This window comes from Sciurus carolinensis, chromosome 3 (assembly GCF_902686445.1).
Source record: "Sciurus carolinensis chromosome 3, mSciCar1.2, whole genome shotgun sequence".
Classification (NCBI taxonomy): domain Eukaryota; kingdom Metazoa; phylum Chordata; class Mammalia; order Rodentia; family Sciuridae; genus Sciurus; species Sciurus carolinensis.
The window spans coordinates 52,412,999-52,437,150 of NC_062215.1; the positions used below are offsets into that span (position 1 = coordinate 52,412,999).

Sequence of the window (24,152 nt, forward strand, 5' to 3'; positions counted from 1 at the left end):
GCCTAACTGCTTCTTGTACCGGGAACCCACTGTGTTCTTTCACTTGGTGCCTTTGCTATATGAATCACTACAACCTGGAATGCCTGAGGTCCCATATTTATCATTAAACAACAAAAAAATCTCTCCATCCTTTGTGAAGTTTTCTTGGACTTTCCTCCAAAAAGGTCTGTGTCCTTATACATAGTTTGTTATCACTGATTTTTCCTCCTTTCTGTAATGCAACCTCAAGGGAAGAAAGTCATCTTGTTTCTCTGCACCTCTAGTACTCAGCTTTGGGAGAGGACTCAATACATTTTTGTTGAGAATGCAATGAGGGTCTGGTGCATATGGAGGAGAATGCAGATTGGAGAGCAACAATCATTTAAGAGCAGAAAGAAAGAAAACAGATTGATGGTAGGAGAGGGACTGACCAGGAAGGTTAAAGGAGAACCAGGGATGGTGGAATACTACAAAAGGAGAAGGGTAGGGAGAGGAAAAAACAGTAGAACAAGGTGCCAAGATGAAAAAAGAAGAGTTGGAGAGTGGCACACACTGCCACTGCAGTGCAGTTGGTGGTTGTAGAGTTGGGGTCCAGTGCTCTGCATTCCTGCCACTTTGGGCCAGGTTCATTCCTGATGCTTCTCAGGGATGGACCTTTCTAGGTGTTTAAACACCAGCGAAAGTGGAATCAGGAAGAGCAAGTCAGAACTGGATATAAGGAGATAGGAGAGTTTAAAGAATATGGAAAAAGTGATGGAATAATAGAAGAGGAGCTAAAAGAAGAATAAGGAGTTGAAGGAAGAAGAGGAAAAATGGCAGGAAAGGTGGAAGGGGTTAAATGATAGAGAATTAAAAAGAAGGGAAAGAGAGACTCCATGACAACAAGGAGTTTTGCATTGCAGCTTGTGTGTATGTCGATCTTCTATAGTGATCCTTGGCTGGTTTATCTCAGATCCCCTTGTAGACTTTCCTAAGCTACCCTGTCTTGGAGAGCTAATTCCTGCAGACTTTTGTTTTCTAAGCCCTTGTGCTAAGGAAGTAAGAGACTGGATGGCAGGAGAAAGTCAGGATAGTCCCTCACCCACACCTTCACCTCCCATTTGGCTTCCAGTTTTAGGGAAGAATCCCTGACCATTTAGCTTCACTGACACTACCTTCTCCCCCTCATCCCTTCCCTGTATTTTGTTTGCATATTTTAGTCTTAGGTGCAGAAGACTGAACTAATAACAGTTCTTAGCAAATTGTCTTCATTGACCTATGTCTTCTTTTTATTTCATTTTATTTTGGTACTTGGTTTGAACTGGGGGTACTTTATCACTGAGCTACATTTCCAGTCATTTTCATTTTTTTATTTTGAAATGGGGTCTCACTAAGTTGCTAAGGCTGCCCTCGAACTTGTGATTCTCTTGCCTTAGCCTTATGAGTTGCTGGGATTACAGGTGTGTGTCTGGGCACCCAACTTTATTGTATCTTTTTAAATTCATTTTCGGTACCTGGAATTGAACCCGGGGGCATTTAACCATTAAGCAACATCCCCAGCCATTTTTATTTTTTATTTTGAGACAGGGTCTTGCTAAGTTGCTTCACTAAATTGCTGAAGCTGGCCTCGAACTTATAATTCTCCTGCCTCAGCCTCCTGTGTCATTAGGGTTATAGGTGTGCACCACTGACCACCCACCCAACTTTATTTTTAAAGTTATATATATATTTCCATACCCATTTTCCTTTCTGTTCCTTCAAAAGGCAACCATTTCAATGAATTTAATGTTCATTTTTAAGTTTGTACTCTTGCAAAATATAAATGATTTTGTATGCAGACATTTTTGATTTATGTAAATACCATCTTGTCATGTATTTTATTCTGGTCTTACTTTTTTTGTGTGTGTGCTAGGAATCAGATCCAGGACCTTGAACATGCTAAATATGTGCTCTACCACTGAGTTATGCCCCTGGCCATGACCTTACTTATTTTCAGTAAGCAAGCACTGAGTTTGTAAAATCCACTTGTGGTCTATGATTATCAGAGCTATTACTGCATGATACTCCATGGATCACAACACATTTTACCTACTAACAATCCCATTAATGGGTACCCATGTCACCCAACCACAACAAATAATGTGGTACCATATATATATATCCCAACCCACCTTTTTAAAAATATTCTTTTAGTTGTTGAAAGACCTGTATTTTATTTACTTATGTGTGGTGCTGAGGATTGAACCCAGTGCCTCACACCTGCTAGGCAAGCTCTCTGTCACTGAGCTACAACTCCAGCCTCTCACCAGCCCCGCTTTGAGAAAGGGTCTTGCTAAGCTGTTTAGGGTCTCACTAAGTTGAGGCTGACTTTGAACTCATGATCCCCCTGCCTCAGCCTCCCCAGTCACTGGAATTATAAGCATGCACCACTATGCTGGGCTTTCTGTTAGAACTTCTTTGGAAGATGTGTCTGTCTATGACTACGACTCTGTCTGTATTTATAACTATCTGCAGAAGCAGAATCGCTGAGTCATAGGGTACTCTTACACCTAATATGACTAAGTACTGCCAACTTGTTCTTCAGAATGGCTGTACCAGTCTCTATACTCTCAGCAGTGTGGACACCTCTGCTGCACTGTATTCTTTCAGCCAGCATCACCCAGACACTGCACAGTAGAGTATGAATGTGGGCCTAAATTGAACTGAGCCCCAGATCTGTTACTAATTTTGTTCCATTTGTTAAGTACCTAAGTTCTTTGTGCTTTATATACCTCATCTGTAAAATGAGAAGGAGATAATAATAGTATCTGCATCTTAGGGTTTTAATGAAGGGGAATAATATAATATTCATATAATGCTTAGAATAAATTGCATAGTTTTTTTCGACTTTATTGAGGTATAATTGATGTACAGTAAGCAACATATATTTAAAGTGTACAATTTGAAAAGTTTCAACATGTATGCAGTTGTGAAACCATTCCCACAATCAAGATAATGAACATATCCATCATACCCAGTCTCCTTGTGTCTCTTTATAATCCCTCCTTCTGCACCCCCCCTTCTTGAGGCAAGCACAGATCTACTTTCTTTCTTTTTTTTTAAATATTTTTTTTAGTTGTTGATGGATCTTTATTTTATTTATTTATATGTGGTGCTGAGAATCAAACCCAGTGCCTCACACATGCTATGTAAGCACTGTACCACTGAGCTACAACCCCAGTCCACAGACCTGCTTTCTGTTATTATAGACTAGTTTGCATTTTCTAAAGTTTTATTTGATGGGAATTAGATAGAATGGACTCTTTTTTTCTGACATTTCATTTAATATAATGATTTTGAGCTGGGTATGGTAGTGCATGCCTCCTCTTCAGGAGGCCAAGGCAGAAGGATTGTGAATTTGAGGACAGCTTTGACAATTTAACAAGAACATGTAGGGGCTGGGGAGATAGCTCAGTCGGTAGAGTGCTTGCCTTATAAGCACAAGGCCCTGGGTTTGATCCCCAGCACCCTAAAAAAAAAAAAAAAAAGTCTAAAAAAAAAAAAAAAACTGGGGATGCAACCAAATGTTAAATTGCTCCTGGGTTAAATCTTTAGTACTGAGCACAAAAACTAATAAATTTGAGATTCATGTACAGAAGAGTTTTTATTTTTTATAATAATTTTATATAAATTTTATATAAATATAATTTCATATAATATAATATGAATTTTATAAATTTATTTTTATAATACTTTTTTATTGGTAAATAATATTCCATTACATGAATGTACCAATTTGTTTATCTGTTCATCTGCTGGTAGATAAAGGAGTTTTTTTCAGTTTGGAATTATTACAAATAAAGCTGCTATGAACATTCTGTGTAAGTCTTTGTATGGACTTGTGTCTTCATATTCTTGGAAACTATCTAGGAGTAGAATAGCTGGGTTATGCTGGGCACAGTGGTTCATGCCTGTAATCCCAGAGAAGGCAGGAGGATTGCAAGTTCAAGGTCACTCTTAGCAATTTATCAAGTCCTTGTCTCAAAATAAAATAAAAAGGAATGGGGATGTAGCTTAGCTCAGTGGCAGAGCACCCCTTAGTTCAATCCCCAATACCACACACACACAAAGGAAACAACAACAACAAAATACCTGGATTATAAAATAGGTGTATACGTTACTTTTTGTGAAACTGCCAAACTGCTTTCCAAAGTGAATGTCCTATTTTACATTTCCATCAGCAGTGTGAGAGTTCCAGTTTTTCCACACCCTTACCAACACTTAGATGGTCAGTCTTTTATGTTAGCTATAGTGTCTTGAAGCATCTATACACACCTTTTTGTTGTTATTTTCGTTCTCCTTCAAAGTGAACCCAGGGCCTTGCCAGATCTAGAAAAATACTCTACCATTAAGCAATATCCTCAGCACCGAATCATTCCTTTATTTATTTATTTATTTAATTTGGTACGGGGAATTCAACCCAAGGGTTTAATACCACTGAGCTATGTCCCCAGCCCTTTGTTTTTGTTTTTTTTTTTTTTTTAATTTGTGTGTTCGTTTGTTAGTTTGTTTTTAGAGACAGGGTCTTGCTAAGTCACTAAGGGTTTCGCTAAGTTTGCTGGAGCTGGCCTTGAACTTGGGATCCTCCTTCCCAGCCTCCTGAATTGCTAGAATTATAGGTGTGGTCACTGGATCCAGCTTTACGCATCCCTTTAGACATCTGTCAGCACTTTGATTATTTTCTGCAAATTTCCTCCTTACATTCTTGGCTTATTTTCTTTTGGAATATTTTTCTCATTGATTGGCAACACTTTTTGAAAAATGATATAAGTTGCTTGTCAGATTTGAACATTATAAATATCTTCTCCCATCTTGAACTGGGGATGTAGGTCAGTGGTAGAGTGCTTGCCTGGGATGTGTGAGGCCCTAGGTTTGATGATCCGTCTACCATCCTATCATCTCTCTATTAACTTTTCCTTGATGAACTTCACTGATTAGAAAATTTTAATTTGGGTGTAATCAAAATGACCATTTTGTCCCTTATAGTTCATGAGTTTGAAAATTTGTGTATGTTCTTTCCCATCTCTGTAACCCAAAGACTTTCTTTTACCTTTCATCCAGTTAAATGATGAAAAATTCAGTAGGTTATTTTGATAATGCAAGAGTTTATCTTTATTTGAAATGTTAAGGATCCAATTTATCTTCCTTTTAGTGGGCTGCATTTATAAAATATCAAATTCTAGTGAGGCCCTAAGCAACTTAGTGAGACCCTATCTCAAAATAAAAAGGGTGGTGGATGTGGCTCAGTGGCAAAGTGCCCCTGGGTTCAATCCCCAGTACCCAAAAAAAAAAAAAAAAAAAATCAAATTCTGATATATTCAAGTGTCTATGAACTTGTATTCTGTTCTATTTGTATATTTGTCAGTTCTTATACAATACTACCATGTTGTTGATTTTCATGATGCTTTGTAGCAAGTTTAAATTTCCAGAAGGGCAAGACCCCTCTTTGTTACTCTTCCTTTTTAGTGTCTGCTTAACATCTGTAATCTTTTGTTGCTCCATACAAATTCTGGGGTAAAGTTATCAAAATTTGTAAAAAACAAAATAAGACACCAATTGGATTTTTTGGGGGTGGGTACTGGGGATTGAAACCAGGGGTGCTTTACCATTGAGCTACATTCCCAGCCCTTTTCATTTTTTCATTTTGAGACAACTTGGAATCCTCCTGTCTCAGCCTCCTGACTCACTGGAATTACAGGTGCGTACCCCTTCACCTGACTGCCAGTTGGATTTTTATTGGTAACATATCAAATTACAAAATAATTCTGGGGACATCTGATACCTTTATACTATTAAGTCCTTCATTCAAGAGGATGAACTGTTTATTCAGATCATCTTCTATGTTCTTCATAAGAATTAAAACAAATTTTCCACTGATAAGATTAATCGAGTAATCTTATGACTACAATTCCTAAATGCTTTATAATTTTTGTCAAATTGTATAATTTTGATGCAAATTGAGTTACTCTTATTACATTTTCTAGCTTGTAATTAATGGTACAGTAAAATACCAGTGATTTGGTTTTGGTAGGTTGATCTTGTACAGCAACCTTGCTGAACAAATTAGTTGGTTTTAATAGTCTTTCTGTTGATGTATTTATTTATTGGTTTTGTTTTTGCTTCGGTACCAGAGATTAAACCCAAGGACGCTTAACCACTTAGCCACATCCCCAGCCATTTTTATTTTTTACGTTAAGACAGGTTCTTGCTAAATTGTTTAGGGCCTCAGCTAAGTTGCTGAGAGTGGCTTTGAACTTGCAATCCTCCTACCTCAGTCTCCCAAGCAATTGAGATAATAGGCATGTGCCATCGTGCCCTTTTTTTAAGTAGATAATTATGTTATCTGTAGTCAGTATGTTTTGTCACCTCCAAACTTTGTACTACATATTTCTTTTACTTCTTTGTAGTACTGGTCAAGACCTCCAGGACTTTACAGAAATGGAGAACATCTTGGGGCTGGGTTGTAGCTCAGTGGTAGAGCCCTGCAAGTGCAGGACCCTGGGTTTGATCCCATCACCACAACAAAAAAGTGGATACCTTTGTCCTTTTCCCAGTCACAAAAGAGATGAGTCCAATGTTTATTTATTAAGTGTAAGAATTTCTTTCTAATCTTTGTTTGCTAAGTTTTTTAAAATAAATATATTAATTTTTTTAGTTGTTCATGGACCTTTATTTTTTATTTATTTATATTTGATGCTGAGAATCAAACCCAGTGCCGCACACATGGTAGGCTCTACCACTGAGCACAACCCAGCCCCTGCTAAGAGTTCTTAAGCAGACAGTCAACCTCATCAAATGCTTTTAAATCATCACTGAGGTAGCCTTATCATTATTTCTTTGGTTTATTCATGTGATAAATTACATTGATGGATTTTGTAAGACTGAAACAGGGATATTATCCTTGGTTGTGGTGTAATAAAATACACTTTTACACTTAATGAAGTAATATTAAGGACTTTTTCTTATGGAAGAAATGGGTTTACAATACTTTTCTCATAATTATCCTTAACTGATTTCAAAGGCAAGATTATTTTAGTCTTTTTTAAAAATATTTTTTAGTTGTCAATGGACCTTTATTTATTTTTATTTATTTGCTTATAAGCAGTGCTGAGAATCGAACTCAGTGCCTTGCACATGCTAGGCAAGTGCTCTACCACTGAGTCACAAAAGACTATTTTAGTCTTGAGCTGGCTACTTTGTCAATCTTTTTCCAAATCTATATCTCCAATATTCACTCCAGAATGAATCATAGCACAGGGGTGTGGCTGAGTGGTAGAGTACTTGCCTAGTATGAATGAGGCCCTGAATTCAATTAAAAAAAAAAAACAAACCACAGGAGATTACCTGGTCCAGTCTCTTGTTTCTGAAGCAGGCAAAGATATTATTGCCCCTATTTTACAGGTGAGACAACTGAGGCCTAAGAATAAAGTCCTGAATGAGGTAGAATTAGAACCTAGAATATCCTGCTGGATGCTGTTTTGCTCACCTGTAATTGCAGTGACTCGGGAGAGAGGCAGGAGGATCATAAGCTCTGAACCTGCCTATACTCAGTGAGATCCTGTCTCAAAACAAAAAGTAAAAAGGGTTGGGAAGGAACATAACTCAATGGTAGAGCACTCCTGGGTTCAATCCTCAGTGCTGCAAAGAGAAAACAAACAACAAGCACCTGAATATTCATTTGCCTTAGATCCTTAACTTCTTTGTCTGACCAGTATCATAGTAGATAACCAATTAATTATTTTTTAAGGAAAAAGAACTCTTAAAATTTATTACATGCCTAAGGTATAGCAGTATTAGGTTCTACCCATTAGGTTAGTTATTTTGTTTGGAGTACTCAGATTAAACTCAGCACATGGTGAGGCAAGAGATCTACCACTGAGCTACATCTCCAACCCAGTTTATTTCATTTCATTATGAGACAGGGTCTCCATAAGTTGTCCAGACTGTCCTCCAACCTGGGATTACAGGTATGCACCACTATGCCCAGCCCAATTAGATTTTGTAATACATATATATATATATATGTATATATATATATATTTTTTTTTTATTTTTATTTTTATTTATTTTTTTAACTTGAGTATAGAACTCAGGGCCTTATGCATGCTAGGCATTACTGAACTGTAACTTCAAAAAGGTTTTGTTTTGGCTTTTGTTTTTGTGGTGCTGGGGATGAAACCCAGGGTCGCCCAAATGTTAGGCATATGCTCTCCCACTGAGCTATATCTCCAGCCCAGCCTCCACAGTTTAAAGTAATATTGCATAATATTAAAATAATACTGCAAGTTTCCAAAGTTCATTCATGTATCAGTTTTTCAGAAGATATTTTCATATAAACAAACAGGTTGATTGGGTTCCCATACCAAGTGTTTAGCTCAAAATATCATTATTGGCCATCCCTGTTCTGTGGTGTATTTCCACAGATCTGACCTCTAGACACTACTCTCAACCTCTACTCCGAATATTCCTTTTCTAAATGGTACTGACATATCTGGCTGCCTGGAAGACATGCTTCTTTGGCATTCCTCTTTTTTTTTTTTTTTTTTTAGGTTTATTGAAGTACTGGGAATCGAACTCAGGGATACTCTACCATTGAACTACACCCCCAGCTCCCCCTTTTAAAAATTTTTTTAAATAACATTTAAAAACTTTTTGTAGTTGTAGATGGACAGAATAACTTTATTTTATTTGTTTATTTTTATGTGGTGCTAAGGATTGAACCCAGTGCTTCACACATGCTGGGCAAGTGCTCTGCCACCGAGCTACAGCCTCAGCCTCCCCAGACCCTTTAAAAAATATTTTATTTTATGGTATCTGGGATTGAATCCAGGGGTGCTTGACTGGGGAGATAGCTCAGTTGGCAGAGTGCACAAGGCCCTGGGTTCAATCCCCAGCACCGCAAAAAAAAAAAAAAAAAAAAAAGATGAATCCAGGGGTGCTTAACCACTGAGCAACATCTCTAGCTCCTTCCTTTTTTGTTCTTTTTAGATATATATAACACTAGAGTATATTTTGATATATTATACATATATGGAGTTTAACTTATTCTAATTAGGATCCCATTCTTGTTGTACATGGTGTGGAGTTACACTTGTGTATTCACATGTGAACATAGGAAAGTTATGTCTGACTTATTCTACTGTCTTCCCTATTCCCATCCCCCCTGCCCCCCTTCCCCTTTCCTTCCCCTTTATCTATTCCAATGAACTTCTGTTCCCCCACCTCCCATTGTGTATCAGCATATCAGAGGTAATATTCGGTGTTTGGTTTTGGCTTATTTCACTTAACATGACAGTCTCCAGTTCCATTCATTTACCTGGCAAATGCCATAATTTCATTCTTCTTTATGCCCAGCCCCCCTTTTTAAAAACTTTTGAGATAGGGTCTTACTAAGTTGCTGAGGCTGGCTTTGACTTGAGATCCTCCTGCCTCAGCTTCCTGAATTGCTGGAATTACAGGCATGCACCACCATGCCTGACTTTTATTTGTTATTTTGAGATAGGGTCTCACTAAATTCTCTGGGCTGGTCTTGGGCTTGTGTCCTCCTGCCTCAGTCTCCTGAGTAGCTGGGATTACAGGCGTGTACCACTGGCCTTTATAAAGGCTTGTTTGGGTCTTGTTTCACATACCTCAGAATTTGGAGGTAAGAGTATTGCTCGGGCTGTGATTGTGGCTCAGTGGTAGAGCACTTGCCTGGCATGTATGAGGCACTGGGTTTGATTCTTAGCACCACATACAACTAAATAAATAAAGGTTCAAAAAACAATTAAAAACAAAAAGAAATACTGTTTTCTGAGGCTGCTAGCTAGACCATTATTCTTTCTTCATTGTTCAAAATCCCCTGCTCCTTTTAAGTTCATATCTTGAATCCTGTCACTGCTACCTCTCTTCAAGTTTGGGTATTAATCCACATGCACTGCTAAATTTAGCACCGGACTCATTATCTACCTTTTTACACCTCTTTTCCTATCATCATTATTGTTGACTTCAAAAATTCCTCAGCGGGCTAGGGATATAGCTCAGTTGGTAGGGTGCTTGCCTTGCAAGCCCAAGGCCTTGGGTTCAAATCCCCAGCACAGGAAAAAAAAAAAATTCCTCAGGGTTGGTGGGCACAATGGTACACACCAGCAGTCCCAGCTACATGGTAGGCTGAGGCAAGGAGGTTGCTGGAACCCAGAAGTTTGAGGTCAGCCTGAACAACTAGGGAGACCTGTTTCAAAAACCAAACCAAACCCAATCAAACCCTTTAGGTAGTCCATCTAATTGTAGCCTCTCAATCCCTCAGTCTTATCTCCAATGATCTTTTTCTTCAGTCCTTTCTCAGGTCCCTACCTAGGCTTTGTCATTTCCCCCAACAACCTCTCATGACTATCTCCTAGGTTTCTGGTTTATTTACTCATGTTTTCTCACTCCTTTCACCCATGGAGACTTTTAAAACATTGACCCTACCAGTTTTCACTATCCACCAACCCCTTTTGGTGTTTACTCCTCTTCTTACCCTATTTACATCATGATCTAATAATATAATCATTCTCATGTATATACCTAAAGTTTCTTCTCCCTCTTTTTTTTTAGAAAAACCCCAGCCATGGTATAATCTAACAATCCATACCCTTGGGTTCTTGCATCCAGTTAATTTATTTCAAGGCTACTAGAGAAAGAGGAAAAAAAAATACAATGATGTTGTAATGAGACAAGAAAATAATAGGAATTGTTATAGTTGTATGTTATGTAGTAATAATAAGCTGTATTTGGTATTTGCCTGGACTTGTAAAACTAAAATAAAGGCGCCTGGTGACAAACTTGCTGTGTGGTGAGATGACACTCCTGAACAATGCTGATATGAACCTTTATCTATGATTTGAGTGGTGGCTCCTCGTATAGTTGTGTTCTGGTCTATATCAATGAAGACCAGAGCATGACTGGGCAGAAACTCACTACTTAAACCCCTGGACTTTTGGAGCAAACTGTCAGTAGCACCGTGACCAGAGGACTCTACATCACTCTGTCTGATTGCCCTGGTTGCTGTCCACTCCATCACTGATTTCTGATCGACCATTGTCACTGAGGCCAGACGACTGACCACCTCTCCCGCAGCAACGACTGCCACCCAGCCTCTGGCTTATTGGACGCCAGAGGACATCCAAAGACATCCGAGGAGCTGAGAGAGGCTACGGCTGAGAAGAATCCCCTTGGTCTTGCTGACTGAATTCTTGGCTAAGAGACATTGCATTGAGTAAGTCCATGGGGATTGGACTCTAGGTGAACAAGGGAGTGAATCTTCAATGTATTTGTGACTTGCTATTATTAGAAATGTTAAGTTGAGTGTGCATTGCATGAATAAAATCCACTTGTTGGAAACAAACTTGATTCCTCTCTTACTCACTGCTCGCTACAGATGTTCACTGGTATCACTAAATCTGTAAGCACAAAAGAACAGGAAGCAAAACTCAACAGATTCATAGAAGCCTTTATTCATTCTTGGACTCGGGGTGCTGGTGGGGCACATTTTCCAGATTCAAAAATGGCCACCAGGGCTGGGGAGATGGATCAGTCAGTAGAGTGCTTGCCTTGCAAGCCCAAGGCCCTGGGTTTGATCCCCAGCACCACACACACACACACACACACAAAAGGCCAGCAGTTACAGGGGAGATTTTGGGTTTATAGGGTACAATGAGGATCATATAATCATTGGAAGCTGTGCATATGCAGTTTTTGACCTTCAGGGGCTAGTTGTACAGGTTAAAACCAGACCCGGAGGGATGAGTACTCAAATCTTGCCCATTGTTATTGGCTGTGCTTCCTTTAAGATTAATTTGCAATGGGGGAAGGTCAAGGTCAATATCCACCCCTTTCCTTTAGGACCCATTGTTATCAGGAAAGAATATGTTGGGAGGTTAATTCTTGCCTAGTCTCTCCTCCCTCCTGAGCTGCACCTTTCTCCCTTTTATCTTTGAGGACCACGTACAGGAATATTACTTTTCCATAACCCTTCAAAATCAACAGTTCTTAACTGGGACAAACTTTGCTCCTCTCCTTCCTAGGACATTTGGCAATGTCTGGAGATATTTTTGATTATCACACTGGGGTGTGGGGGAATGTTTTACTACATCTAATTGAAAGATGTCAGGGACGTTGCTAACTATCCTAGAATACACAGGACAACAAAGAATTGTCTGACTCCAAGTTAGTAGTGCCAAGGTTAAGAAATCCTGCTTCAAATTAATGACTACAAGTCTCAAATGGACAATTGACACAGGGCCTGTGTACTTGTTGTTTTTTAAATATTTTTTTAGTTGTCAATGGACCTTTATTTATTTATATGTGGTTCTGAAAATAGAACTCAGAGCCTCGCACATGCTGAGCAAGCACTTTGCCACTGAGCTACAACCCCAGCCCGCACTTGCTATTTTTATTGCTTATAACATGGTTCCCTCTTGGTTGGCTCATTGTTTAAGTCATTTCTTCAGAAAGTTTTTCTGACCTAACTTGAGATCAGATCCAGCCTCATTACATTATCCTGTTTCACTGCCTTCAAAACATTTGCTATCTTATGTCTTTTTTACTTGCTTCCTTCTGAAGAATGAGTTACACGAACACAATGTTCTTATCTCTTTTGTTCATTGCTGTATCCCTGTGGTCAAGCATAGTGCCTGGTACATGACAGGCATCCAGAAAGTAGTTATTGAACAGTGGATGAAATACTATTTATTTGAAATTTATTTTTTCATTCATTTATCAAATATTCACTGGTGATAAAATCCACCTATCTCTAACCTCTTGGAATTCACCAAGGCGAATTACAATAGGGCGACCCACGTTGAATCAATAAGAACACAAAGTGGTTTCAGACTATAAAAAGTGCTTTGAAAGAGAAGTACAGGTAGCCATGAGAACATTGAGCAGATGATCTGACTCAGTCTGGGGTGGGGCAATCAGGCCAGGCTTCCTAGAAGTGATATTTGAGCTGATAGCTGAAGAATGAATCAGTTAGCTGGTTAAAGGAAAAAGAGTGGGGGTAGATGGAGAAGAGTATTCAGGCATAGAGAACAGAGTGTGCAAAGGTGCATTAGTGGGACAGAACATATGTAGTACATTTCATGAAGAGAGAGGCCTGTGTGGCTGACGCACAGAGCCAGATAAGTCATGGTATTGCATTTACTTGTATGAGCGCAGGAGTGCCACTGAAAAATTTTTAAAAGAAAACAACACATCTAATTTGGTAAACAAAGATCACTCTGGGGAACAGGTTTTAGAAGGACAAGAGTGAAGATAGGGAGATTGGTTTGGAGGTAGTTGCAGTGTCCAGGTAAGAGGTGATGGTGGCTTACCTTGTAGTAGTGGCAATGAGCTTGAAGAGGTGTTAGATTCATTCAAGTAAAGGGGAACATGGACTTTTAGAGCTGGAAGGAACCTGTTAAAAATAATCTCATGATTAGTCAAAAAGTATGATAAGTATGAATGACAAAGAGTTCATGAAGGTCTGCATTTTGTATAAAAGCAGATTAGTGAGCTTAACAAGGTGTTCTTTAATATGTTCATTGAATAAATCAAGGAAAGATTTACAAACAAATGTTTGAGATGAATATAGATGGGAAAAGTGAGGAAACTGATGTAAAAAATGAAGACAGGAAAATGTAATGAGAAACAGCCAGAGTAAGAAAGGGGTATGAGAGGTGCAAGGAGGTTGGAAGAGAGGTAGACTGGAAGACAACAGCAAGAAAAAGGGTGAGGAGGCAACAATATGCATACAGGAGATGAAAAGGGCTGGACTCCAAAGGGTTGGAGATTGGGTACAAAGGTAGACTAACAGGGAGGGAGTGAAATAGGAAACTACAAAGTGGAAAAGGCAAGAAGGGGAGATGATCAAAAGGAGGAATGAGCAGATGATTGGAAGAGATTCTGGGAGGAAGGATGGGGCAAAAGCTTGGGGAGAGTGAGAAAGAATGTGAGGGTGAGGTGGAAGAATGAGGGTGGAATCAGAGGCCACCTTGGAGAGTCAAATGTTGAGAAGGCAGGAATGGTGAGGGGATGAGAGAGTGCCACAAACAGGCCCGCACAGGATAAGAACAAGGGAGAGAAATGAGCTAGCTGGGGGAGGAGGGAGGAAAGTGGAGGGCACGTTTGAAAATACTCCAAGGGAGGGGAATGATGGGTGTGGCCGAGACTCTGACCTAGGCCTACCCTCCTCCCCATCCTCTGCAGACTCTCTTTAGTGGTTTCTTCCCTCTGCCAGGAACCGTGAAGTTGGAGGGGCCAGTGACCGGCCCAGGCATTAAGTATGTCAAGGATTGGAACGGGGGGGGGGGGGGGTAGGGACCAGGAAGGTGAGGCTACTCGAGAGCCGTGCCCAGAAGCCCGCTGAATGTTGGAGGGCCTAGATAGAGAGTGCATACAGTAAAGGGGAGGGGTGCTGGGGAGATATCACTGGGAGTGGAAACTTCAAGAAGTCTGTTGCAAGGGGTGATTTTCCGGGATTGGGTCAGTTCCCACTGAAGGTGGAAATAAAAGAAAAAGAAGAACGAAGGGTGGAGGCGAAAGGCGGGCTGGATGAAGAACATATGGGGCAGAAACCTGCAGGGAAAAGGTGGCGCCGAGCCTTTCCAGGGGCGTCCCTCCAGCTTTGGCTCCGCTGCGTCCCAAGCGCACCTGTTGGGAAGAAGGGAAGGTTGGGAAGTCCAGCCGGGAGGGGATTACTGGGAGCTCCGGACTCCAGAGAAGATTTTGCCTTGTCCCCACCTGCGGTTAAAGCCCGGCAAGTGAAGGGGCGTGACCCTAGTGCTCAGGTTTCTTCCTCTTCACCTGGGCAAGGAGGGGTGGGGGCCAGGACTTCCGGTTCAGGTGAGTGTCCCTTCGGTGACGTCAGGTCACCCTCGGCTGCCCCTCCAGTCCCGCCCCACCTCCCGCGCTCCCAGTCCGCGGGGGCACGCCCCCGACGCCCTACATATACTCAGGTGCGCTGCGCACCTGTTCGCCCGCACCTGCCCGCTCACTGCCCTGCAACCTTTCCTGCGCAGCGAAGTCCGGGACCGATAGGCCTGATACTTTCTGGGGACCGCACCCAAACGGCCCCTCTACCTTTTGTTTGGTAGGGTTCGTTGAGAGCGCCAGAGAGAACCGCCTGACCTTCGCGGACTGCTTTTGTCTGAAACCAGTCCATCGGGCGTAGCCTGTTCTTTCTGCTGTGAGACCGTCACTCCACCCGAGGGGTCGATTTGTGTTTACTTCGAGTGATAAGATTTTAAGTTACCGGGTCAAAAACATTTTTGCTTCTTTGGGTGACTTAAAACACCACCCCAAGTTGTCTTGTGGGGCTGCCCCCCTGCGGATTCGGTTTGTGTTGTTGTAGGGTCGCCCGCCCGGTGTCCTGTATTTTTTGAGGGCGGAAATGGCCAATTCAGGCCTGCAGTTATTAGGCTTTTCCATGGCAATGCTGGGCTGGGTGGGCCTGGTGGCGAGCACCGCCATCCCACAGTGGCAGATGAGTTCCTACGCGGGCGACAATATTATCACCGCCCAGGCCATGTACAAGGGGCTGTGGATGGACTGCGTCACGCAAAGCACCGGCATGATGAGCTGCAAAATGTACGACTCGGTGCTCGCCCTGCCGGGTAAGGCCGTGGGACCGACGGGGCGGACGCGCCCAAGGCGGAGATGGTGGGGCGGGGTGCGGGGCAGGGCCGAGGTCCCCTGGCCAGGCGCCTTGGGTTGCCAGGGAGCAGGAGGAAGTGGAAATGGTTTTGCAGGGGCAATGGGCTGGGCTGGGGTGGATCCGGGTTCTGGTGGCCGCACGTGGGCCGGTACCCCTGCAGCCTGAGCTCTTCCCAGAACGCCCCCAGACGAACCTCCACCTGGACTTGGGGAAGTGAGTCCTAGGCCAGGGTCGTCCCCTCCCCCATCGCCCTGGGCAGGCCAAGGCATCTGCGTTCTCCCGCCCTTTTAGTTCGAACAAAAGGGGGCGCGAGGCTGAGGCCGTGCGGAGGACTGCGCAGCGGTGTGGTTTGTCAGACGTTGTCAGCCGCCGGCGGTCTCTAATCTTATCCGCCGATTAGCTGAAGCCACAAACCCCGTGGCCTCGAAGGCGGGACCAGGGCTGGGACGCGCGTCTGGATGTTCGGCCTATGCCGAGGTTCTGGCAGCCACCTCCACTTACCTTCGCTGCCCCCTCTCACCCTTCCCCCTACCCCGACCAGTTTCATCGAAACCCTGGTGCCCCGGGCGGGTTCTTCAACAGAGAGGGCGGGGCGCGAGCAGGAAGGCTGCGCTCTTGGGAGGGTGTAGGAACCAGCCCCCTCTAGGTAGGGCCTTGGACATCCGAGGAGAGCAAGGTCCTGGGCAGAACTTAGTAGCACCCGTCGGATGCGGGTCCAGGGGTTGTGGGTGCGGCCCGCCCTGCCACGACTGTAGCCGTCTGAGGGCTGCCACCATTTCCAGCAATGACGGCGTCCTTTCTGCTCCACAGCTGCCATGCAGGCCACTCGAGCCCTAATGGTGATTTCTCTGGTGCTGGGCTTCCTCGCTATGTTCGTGGCCACGATGGGCATGAAGTGCACACGCTGTGGGGGAGATGACAAAGTAAAGAAGGCCCGTATTGCTATGACTGGAGGCATCATTTTTATCGTAGCAGGTGAGCCACAGGTCCATAGGCAGCTCTTCTCTCGCCCGTGTTGGAGAAGGTGCTGGTTTGGGCCTTCACAGTATTGGAATCCTCATTCTCTCTCCAGGCCTTGCCGCCTTGGTAGCATGCTCCTGGTATGGACATCAGATTGTCACAGACTTTTATAACCCCACCACCCCCGTGAATTTTAAGTAAGTCTGGGATCCCTGCCTCTTAAGGAAGCAAATCTGGGTTCTTAGAATAGGAAGGCAGAGGCAAGCCAGGTTTCTGATCTTGATCATTTCTCTCCACAGGTATGAGTTTGGTTCAGCCATCTTTATCGGCTGGGCTGGGTCTGCTCTGGTCCTCCTAGGAGGTGCGCTGCTCTCTTGTTCCTGTCCTGGACAGGAAAGCAAAGCTGTGTACCGTGCACCACGCTCCTACCCTAAGTCCAACTCTGCCAAGGAGTATGTGTGAGGTGTTATTCCCATGCCCCAGCCTGACAGGCTGTGGGTGTGCCCAAATGCCTGCAAGGACCTAGGGCAGAGGACAGCCTGTGGGCAGGGTGCAGGACAAAGGCCTCCTGGTCACTCCATCCCTGTATACCATGTAGTTAGTTCTCTGGGGGGGTTGGATGGGGGAGACTAAAAGTGGGAAGGGCGTGCTTTTTGTACAGTAATAAAAAACACATTTTAGAAAGTAGGTTTTCTTTTTTTTCTGGGCCTGATTTCTTCCCACTCAGATCCTTGGTGCGAACTTGGTACCTAAAGTATACCTACTTTAGTTCAAACACTTAAAGGTAGAGCACCAGTTGTGCGCCAGGCCACTCCTGTTCATTTAATTTTCACTGTGACTCAGACCCAATCCCTATACTGGACTCCAAAGACTCAAGAGCTTGGCTTTCCCCATTCATTCCCACTGCCCACCACTTCTGTTCAAATAGCTACCAAACAGTTTCCTTTTTAACAACAACAACAACAAAAAAATCAAAACACTTTATTAGGTATGGGGGGTTGTTCCTATTCCCTCACCTTACACTATCCACCCCACTTTCTGTCCTGATCAGATGCGGCTTTCTACCTCATAGGGTAGGGCCTCCCTAGACAAAGGAGCAAAGGCAGTACAGACACACAGTAAGCCTAGTACAAACAACAGGTGGTTCTGGGCCCACAGTCCTCCCCCTCCCACCCCCTTCCCATTAGTCTAGTCAAGTCTGGTCACTCAAATATCAAGGTCATCATCTGGGTCTTCTTGGTCTAGGTCATCATAAGCATCTGGCTCATAGAAGATGCGGCTGGTAGCTTGGCCTGGCCCAGGACGCAGTAGAACCTGCTGTCTGAAGGAAGAATTGATGCTAGTGAGGGTGGGTGTTAGGTCGGGTCTGGATACCCCCTTACAGGTGCCTGTGACTCAGGCAACCCACCCTAGACTTGTATCATTACTTGGCCCCAGTCCCGTCTCTGACCTCCAAGATTAGTTACAGCTAAATAAGAACCACTGGACCCTGGCATGAGTACTAGTCTAAGAAAACCCTAAGTTCTTAGCAGCTTGAGGGGAAGGATTCTGCAGCAGTCTTGCTTCATCCACCCACACACTGGGCTGAGAACAGCAGGCACCTACCTAGCCCTTGTTAACCAGTCTTTGCCACACCCACCTATCTTCCTGTCCTATTGTTCTAGCACTGCTGCCTGGCAAAGAGAGTTACCTCTTAAGGTTCATTCTGGCTCAGCCCAGAGCCAGATTACTCTGGGGACAACCATGAAGCTAGAACCCATGGCTCTAACGGAGATAAAAGACAGGAAGACCCTCTGCCATTTTGGGAGGTATGGGTGGGTAGAGAACCACTCCCCAGACTTGTCTCTGGAAGTGGACTTTAGCCCCTATAAAGTCTGAGAGGTTAATCAATAACCTGTCATCACCCCACCTCCCTGTGGCCCAGATGCTGGGGATTCAAACACTTCAGGCCCCAACCTTACTTTTCAGAGCTGAACTGGAAAGGCAGAATCAGGCTATCCTTGGCTTCTTTTTCTTCCTTAGACAGGTGAAGATTAAAGGTCAAATGAGTCATGGGGTCCACCTGCAGGTAAAAAGGATGCTTGCTGCCACTTGGCCCCATCCCTGAATACTTGACTCCACCCTCAACCTCTGCAATTTTATTCTACTTTTGCCAGATCCCAAACTCCATTCCCTTGCTCTGGCCTCAGCACTCTTAGGTACCAGAGATGTATGAAGATCTGAGTGGTGTTGGGGCCCCACGGGAGGCCCCTCCTGGAGGTCCAGGCTAAAGTCAGGAAGGATGGAGAACCACGAAGTCTGGGGAGAATAAAGAAGAGAGTTAAAAAGGTTTTCTTAATCCCACTGAACCAGAGAATTTAGCATCTCTCAATTCAGCCTCCATTCACCCAAACACATTGTTTTCAGCCCTAGCCCTCCTTTAAGTCTCTCCCTATGGACTTGTTCTTCCTTTCCACTAATAATTATTCTAGTCTTTTAAAAATTCTTTTCTAGGGCTGGGGATATAGCTCAGTTGGTAGAGTGCTTGCCTCGTAAGCACAAAGCCCTGGGTTCAATCCCCAGTACCAAAAAAAAAAAAAAAAAAAAAAATTCTTTTCTAGGGCTGGGAATGTGGCTCAGTAGTAGAGTGACTGCCTAGCGATGTGCAAGGCACTGGGTTCAATCCCATCTGTCTGTCTCTCTCACACACACCCAACCAACAAAACAAAACACAGGAAAGTATTAAAAAAAATTTTTGCCAGGCCCTGAGGTGCATGCCTGTAATCCCAGCAGCTTGGGAGGGAGGCTGAGGCAGGAGGATCATGAATTCAAAGCCAGCTTCAGCAAAAGCAAGGTGCTAAGCAACTCAGTGAGGCCCTGTCTCTAAATAAAATACAAAATAGGGTTGGGGATGTGGCTCAGTGGTCAAGTGCTCTTGAGTTTAATCCCTGGTACCCGTGGTCCCCCCAATTTTTTTTAATTGTTCTTCCCATCATGGCACCCCTTTTTCTGACTCCAGTCTCCAGTCCTTCCTGTTGCTTCTCCTGACCTGATAAGTTGGGTGCTGCTGGGGTTTCCGAAAGAGGAGATGGGCTGAGGCCTGGCCCATTGCACCACCCAGAGTCACCTCAGTTTGGGCAAGGTTGCTCAGTGCTCCCAAGAGGCCTGGACCATGAATTTCTTCATGTAGCAGGCCCAACACATGTACCTGCTTTATTGGTGAACTATCACCTGGAGAGAAAAAAGAAATGCAGGGTATGAAGGTAAGTAGGAAACACTTAGGGTTGAGGCCAGGGAGCAGATACAGAAGAAAAGGAAGGAGAGGCCCACATTCCATCAGAGTTCTGCCACAGTCCTGACTTACCTCAGCCCATCTCACTGCTTGGCTATAAGCTCCTCTTCCCCTACTGGGGACTGAATCCAGGGGCACTCTACCTCTGAGTGAGACTCCTGGCTCTTTTTTATTCTGGGACAAGGTCTCTAAGTTGCTGAGGCTGGCCTTGAACTTTTCTCAGTTTCTCAACTCACTGGGATTATAGGCATGCACCAGTGTACCCAGTTTCTTATATACTTTCTTACTCCAGTGCAAATCTGATCATGATATCACTGACTTTGCCAGCTCCTTGTGGCCTTCAGGATAAAATAAACACTTTTGGCACCTGGTAGCCACAAGCTTTTCAGTTTCATCTCTCACACAATTTACTACTAGCAGTTTTTGTAACTTGTCAAGATCTTAGGGCCTCCTTTCCTCTCTCCCCTTTTGGAAGCATTAACAGTGTTGGGCACTGCACTAAACATTAACACAACATTTTAGTCTTCACAAAGGTGAGCAATTTTAGATCAAGCCATATGGCAATTTCAAGTGGTTCATTCTGACACTATCATATCCCCCACTTTTTTTTTTTCCCCCCAAACTGGGAAAACTGCAGTACTGAGAGATCAAGCATTTTAATACAAAAATGGGTCTGTCTAACTCTAAATTCCATTCTAATATCCAGAGTGCACTTTAGGTCTAGTCCCTACTAGTATTCCCTACTCTTGGGCCAAACCTGCCTGCCTAACCCTTGCTCTTCAGGATGGTTACTTCTTTAAGGTACCCTGTGCATATATCCTTAAATCATCATAGTCCTTATCAGACTATCTTGCAACTGCCTGTATACTTATCTGCATGAAACTTTGTGCTCCCAGGAGGCAGGGGCCCAACTACAAAGTTAGAAGTTAGTTTTTATTTTTCTGTTATTAAACCTTACATGTTGTATGTGTTTAATGTTTGTGAAGTGATTGAATAAAAATAAATGTTAAAAAAATTAATAGGGGGGCTAGAGTTGTAGCTCAATGGTCAAGTGCTTGCCTAGCATGGGTGAGGCATTGGGTTCAATTCTCAGCACTGCATATAAGTAAATAAATAAAGGTCTATCAACAACTAACAAAACAAAACAAAACAAAAAGAAAAAAAAAAAACAGGTGGCATTAAAAAGAGATTATAGGGCTGGGGCTGTTGCCTAGTATGTGTGAGGTACTAGGTTTGATCCTTAGAACCATATTAAAAATAAATAAAATAAAGGCATTCTGGAAAAAAAAAAAGATTATAGAGGGGTTGGGGTTGTGGCTCAGGGGTACAGAGTACTTGCCTAGCACATGTAAGGCACTGGGTTTGATCTTCAGTACCACATCAAAAAAAAAATAAAGATGTGTGTGTGTGTATATAAATATAAAAAACTACAGACTCAAAAATGCTGGGCATGGTGGCATGCCCATAATCTCAGCGACTTGGGAGACTGAGGAAGGAGGGTTGCAAATTCAAGACCATCTTCCCTGTCTTAAAATAAAAATAAAAAAGGGCTGGGGATGTGGCTCAGTGGTTAAGTGCCCCTGGGTTCAATCCCTGGTATTTAAAAAAAAAAAAAAAAGTCAAAAACTCCCCTCAGAAAGGTTAGAGATGGAGGATCTTTGGAGATAACTGATGCTGGATTTCTTTTTGGAACTGGGGCTTGAACCCAGGGGCATTATACCACCAAACTACATCCCTAGCCCTTTTTTGAGACAGGGTCTTACTCAAACTTATGATCCTCCTGCCTCAGCCTCCCAAGTGCGGGGCCTTGATGCTGCTTCTAGGTTAGGAAAGGAAGATATCATTTGCCAGGTGGAGATATGTGAGGGCAAGCAACAAAGAAGGGTTCTCACCAGGGTAGGAGTTTTGATGGCTCAGAGCATGCAGGATTTGGCAGAGTGTGGTACAGGGAAGATGAAGCAACAGCCAGCTGAGTGAATCAAGGGCTATGGTGGTAGGACCAGGATCTGTCCTCCTGCACATGGCTCTCAAGACTCCCAGGGGTCCCCCAGGAGAAGTCTCCCCAGTTTTTGACCAATTGAGAGGGTCTCTGAAGAGGTCATGGTAAATCAGCCTGCAAAGGGAAAAATATTAGGAGACATATTATCTCTTTTCCCTGAAACCTCAAACTTTACCCTATTTTTGTGGCTCTCTTTTTTTCAATTTTCACTAATACCCTAAACGTTGGAGCTTAGGCTCTTGGACATAAAACCTAAAATTGAGAGCACAGACTTTGGTGTCCAACAGCCTAAGCGCCAAGCTTGGCTTTGCTACTTGCCCAAAATCACTTAACTGGGAATTCCAACTATGGAGCTTCTTTTACATTAGTTCTAAACTCTCCAATTGTACTGCCTCTGTCTGAAGTTAGACCGTGGTCACCTCATAGCATTATTCTATTAAAATTAATTAGGATAATGTTCACTGTTCTATCTCCACTACATAGCACCACATATGGTTTATAATTGTACTCAATATGGATACACTGCAATAGCCTTCCTACCTGTTCTCCCTATCTCCAGATTGCCACCTTCAATCCATTTTCCCACAGTAATCACTGAACTAGTGTTTCTTTCTTTCTTTTTTTTTTTGGGTGCTGGGGATCGAACCCAGGGCCTTGTGCTTGCAAGGCAAGTGCTCTACCGACTGAGCTATCCCCCCAGGCCCTGAACTAGTGTTTCTAACAGGCATGGTGTTATCAACTCTCCCCAAATTTTCAAACGACTCCCTACTGACTTTGGTATAACATCTAAATTCCCTTTCATGCTCTGTAAGATCTTTTACAATCAGATCTCTCTTTACCTGCAAGACCTCAACTACTTTGGGAAGTTCTTCCACCTTCCATGATAATCTTATCATATCTTCCTAATTTTGCACATGCTACTGTTCCCTCTGCCTCTAGGACAAACCCTTCAGTAGCTTGCGGTCAGTGTTGATCAAAGTCTGAATTCATGACTGAATTAAGCACGACCAGATTCTGAATGACTCAAAAGGCAGAGTGTACTTATTCTTATCCTCCACTATGGTCTCTAGTACTAAACGATACTGCCTATCTTTGTGTGTGTTGGGGAGTACTGGGGATTGAACCCAGAGGTGCTCTACCACTGACCCACATTCCCAAACCCTTTTGAGACAAGGTATCCCTAAGTTGCCCAAGGCTGGCCTCAGATTTGGGGTCCTCCTGCCTCAATCTCCTGAGTTACTGGGATTACAGACATGCGACCCAGACCAGGTTTTTATGTTTGTTGCTGAAAATAAAGCCCCTTAATGATAGGAATCCCACATCTAATGACATTTCTCCCAATTTGTACTTACCGGCTGTTGACACAGGAGTCAAAACCTTCTCGAAACTCTTCCTCACTCACTTCACAGCCCAAGACGTGGACTTGCTCCCCACTAAGGCAGAGATGAGGAGAAAATGTCGAAGAGTTGGGCACAGGTTCCCTTCTTAGAGCAGGACTGGGAGGCGCTGCCTGTTACTCACCACAGTGCAGATTTCTTGATGAGCGCTTTCAGAAGACCCCGCCCCTCCCACTCCACGGAATCTAAGGAAAGCAAGGGAGGAATAAACAAAGAGAACCTTGAGGTTTCCACGTTCATAAAACAACAGCGACTTCCACTCCTAGCCTGTGACCTATAGCCCTTCCTTCCCATTTCCAGCCCATGAATCTGACCCGAAACCTCCGGTGCCTTAACCCCTTACCGCGAAGCAGTACCAGGCCACCGCCGAATGCCAACAGAGAATCCAGCATCTCTGACTGGCATCCCACTCCTACTCCGACGCCCTCTGATTACGTCAAGACCTACAGCCCCGCCCCCTCCGGGTGAGAGGGGCGGGGCACTCATTTCTCCCACCATTAAGAGCTGGCAAAGGTTGGAATGAGAGGTGATTTTATGTTCACTATTCCCAGGAGAGCTTAAGCGAAATGGCCCCTCACGAGCCTTGGCGCACAGACGTAGGAACGATACAACCAGTCTACATTTTCACCATGACTGGGGCGGGAAAAGCCGTTGGGACAGTTGTCAATGGGGAGGGGAGGGGGTCGCGCATGCCTCCCCCGATCGTCAGAACCACAGGGCAAGTGACGTCACTCTACCCTGTCCACGCCTTTCAGGACTTTGCCCCAGGCCCCGCCCTGCGATCGCCTTTGGCGCTTGCGCAATATTGCAGCCTTGTTGGGGGCGCACTTGGCTTTCCTCATCCCTACCCCCATAAGACCGAGTAGGGGGAACTTT

The 24,152-nt window shown here is 43.7% G+C and overlaps 2 protein-coding genes and 1 long non-coding RNA gene across 3 annotated transcripts; 1 reads left to right on the forward strand and 2 right to left on the reverse strand.

Annotated features, from left to right (window-relative positions):
- Positions 1-11,483: 11,483 nt before the first annotated feature.
- Positions 11,484-14,813, reverse strand: LOC124979598 (uncharacterized). Its single transcript, XR_007107650.1, has 3 exons — positions 14,737-14,813; positions 14,572-14,646; positions 11,484-13,411 (listed from the first exon to the last, which is right to left on the reverse strand). It is a non-coding gene; the product is annotated as an uncharacterized LOC124979598 (long non-coding RNA).
- Positions 14,814-14,945: 132 nt separating this feature from the next.
- Cldn7 (claudin 7) lies at positions 14,946-19,181 on the forward strand. The gene is made up of 4 exons (XM_047543982.1): positions 14,946-15,608; positions 16,460-16,624; positions 16,722-16,806; positions 16,909-19,181. The coding sequence occupies exons 1-4, from the start codon at positions 15,386-15,388 to the stop codon at positions 17,069-17,071; spliced, it is 636 nt and encodes a 211-aa protein (XP_047399938.1). The 5' UTR covers positions 14,946-15,385; the 3' UTR covers positions 17,072-19,181.
- On the reverse strand, positions 17,575-23,826 carry Elp5 (elongator acetyltransferase complex subunit 5). The gene is made up of 8 exons (XM_047543978.1): positions 23,620-23,826; positions 23,401-23,461; positions 23,232-23,312; positions 21,773-21,993; positions 19,638-19,819; positions 18,812-18,907; positions 18,571-18,671; positions 17,575-17,930 (listed from the first exon to the last, which is right to left on the reverse strand). The coding sequence occupies exons 1-8, from the start codon at positions 23,666-23,668 to the stop codon at positions 17,816-17,818; spliced, it is 906 nt and encodes a 301-aa protein (XP_047399934.1). The 5' UTR covers positions 23,669-23,826; the 3' UTR covers positions 17,575-17,815.
- Between the last annotated feature and the right edge of the window lie 326 nt (positions 23,827-24,152).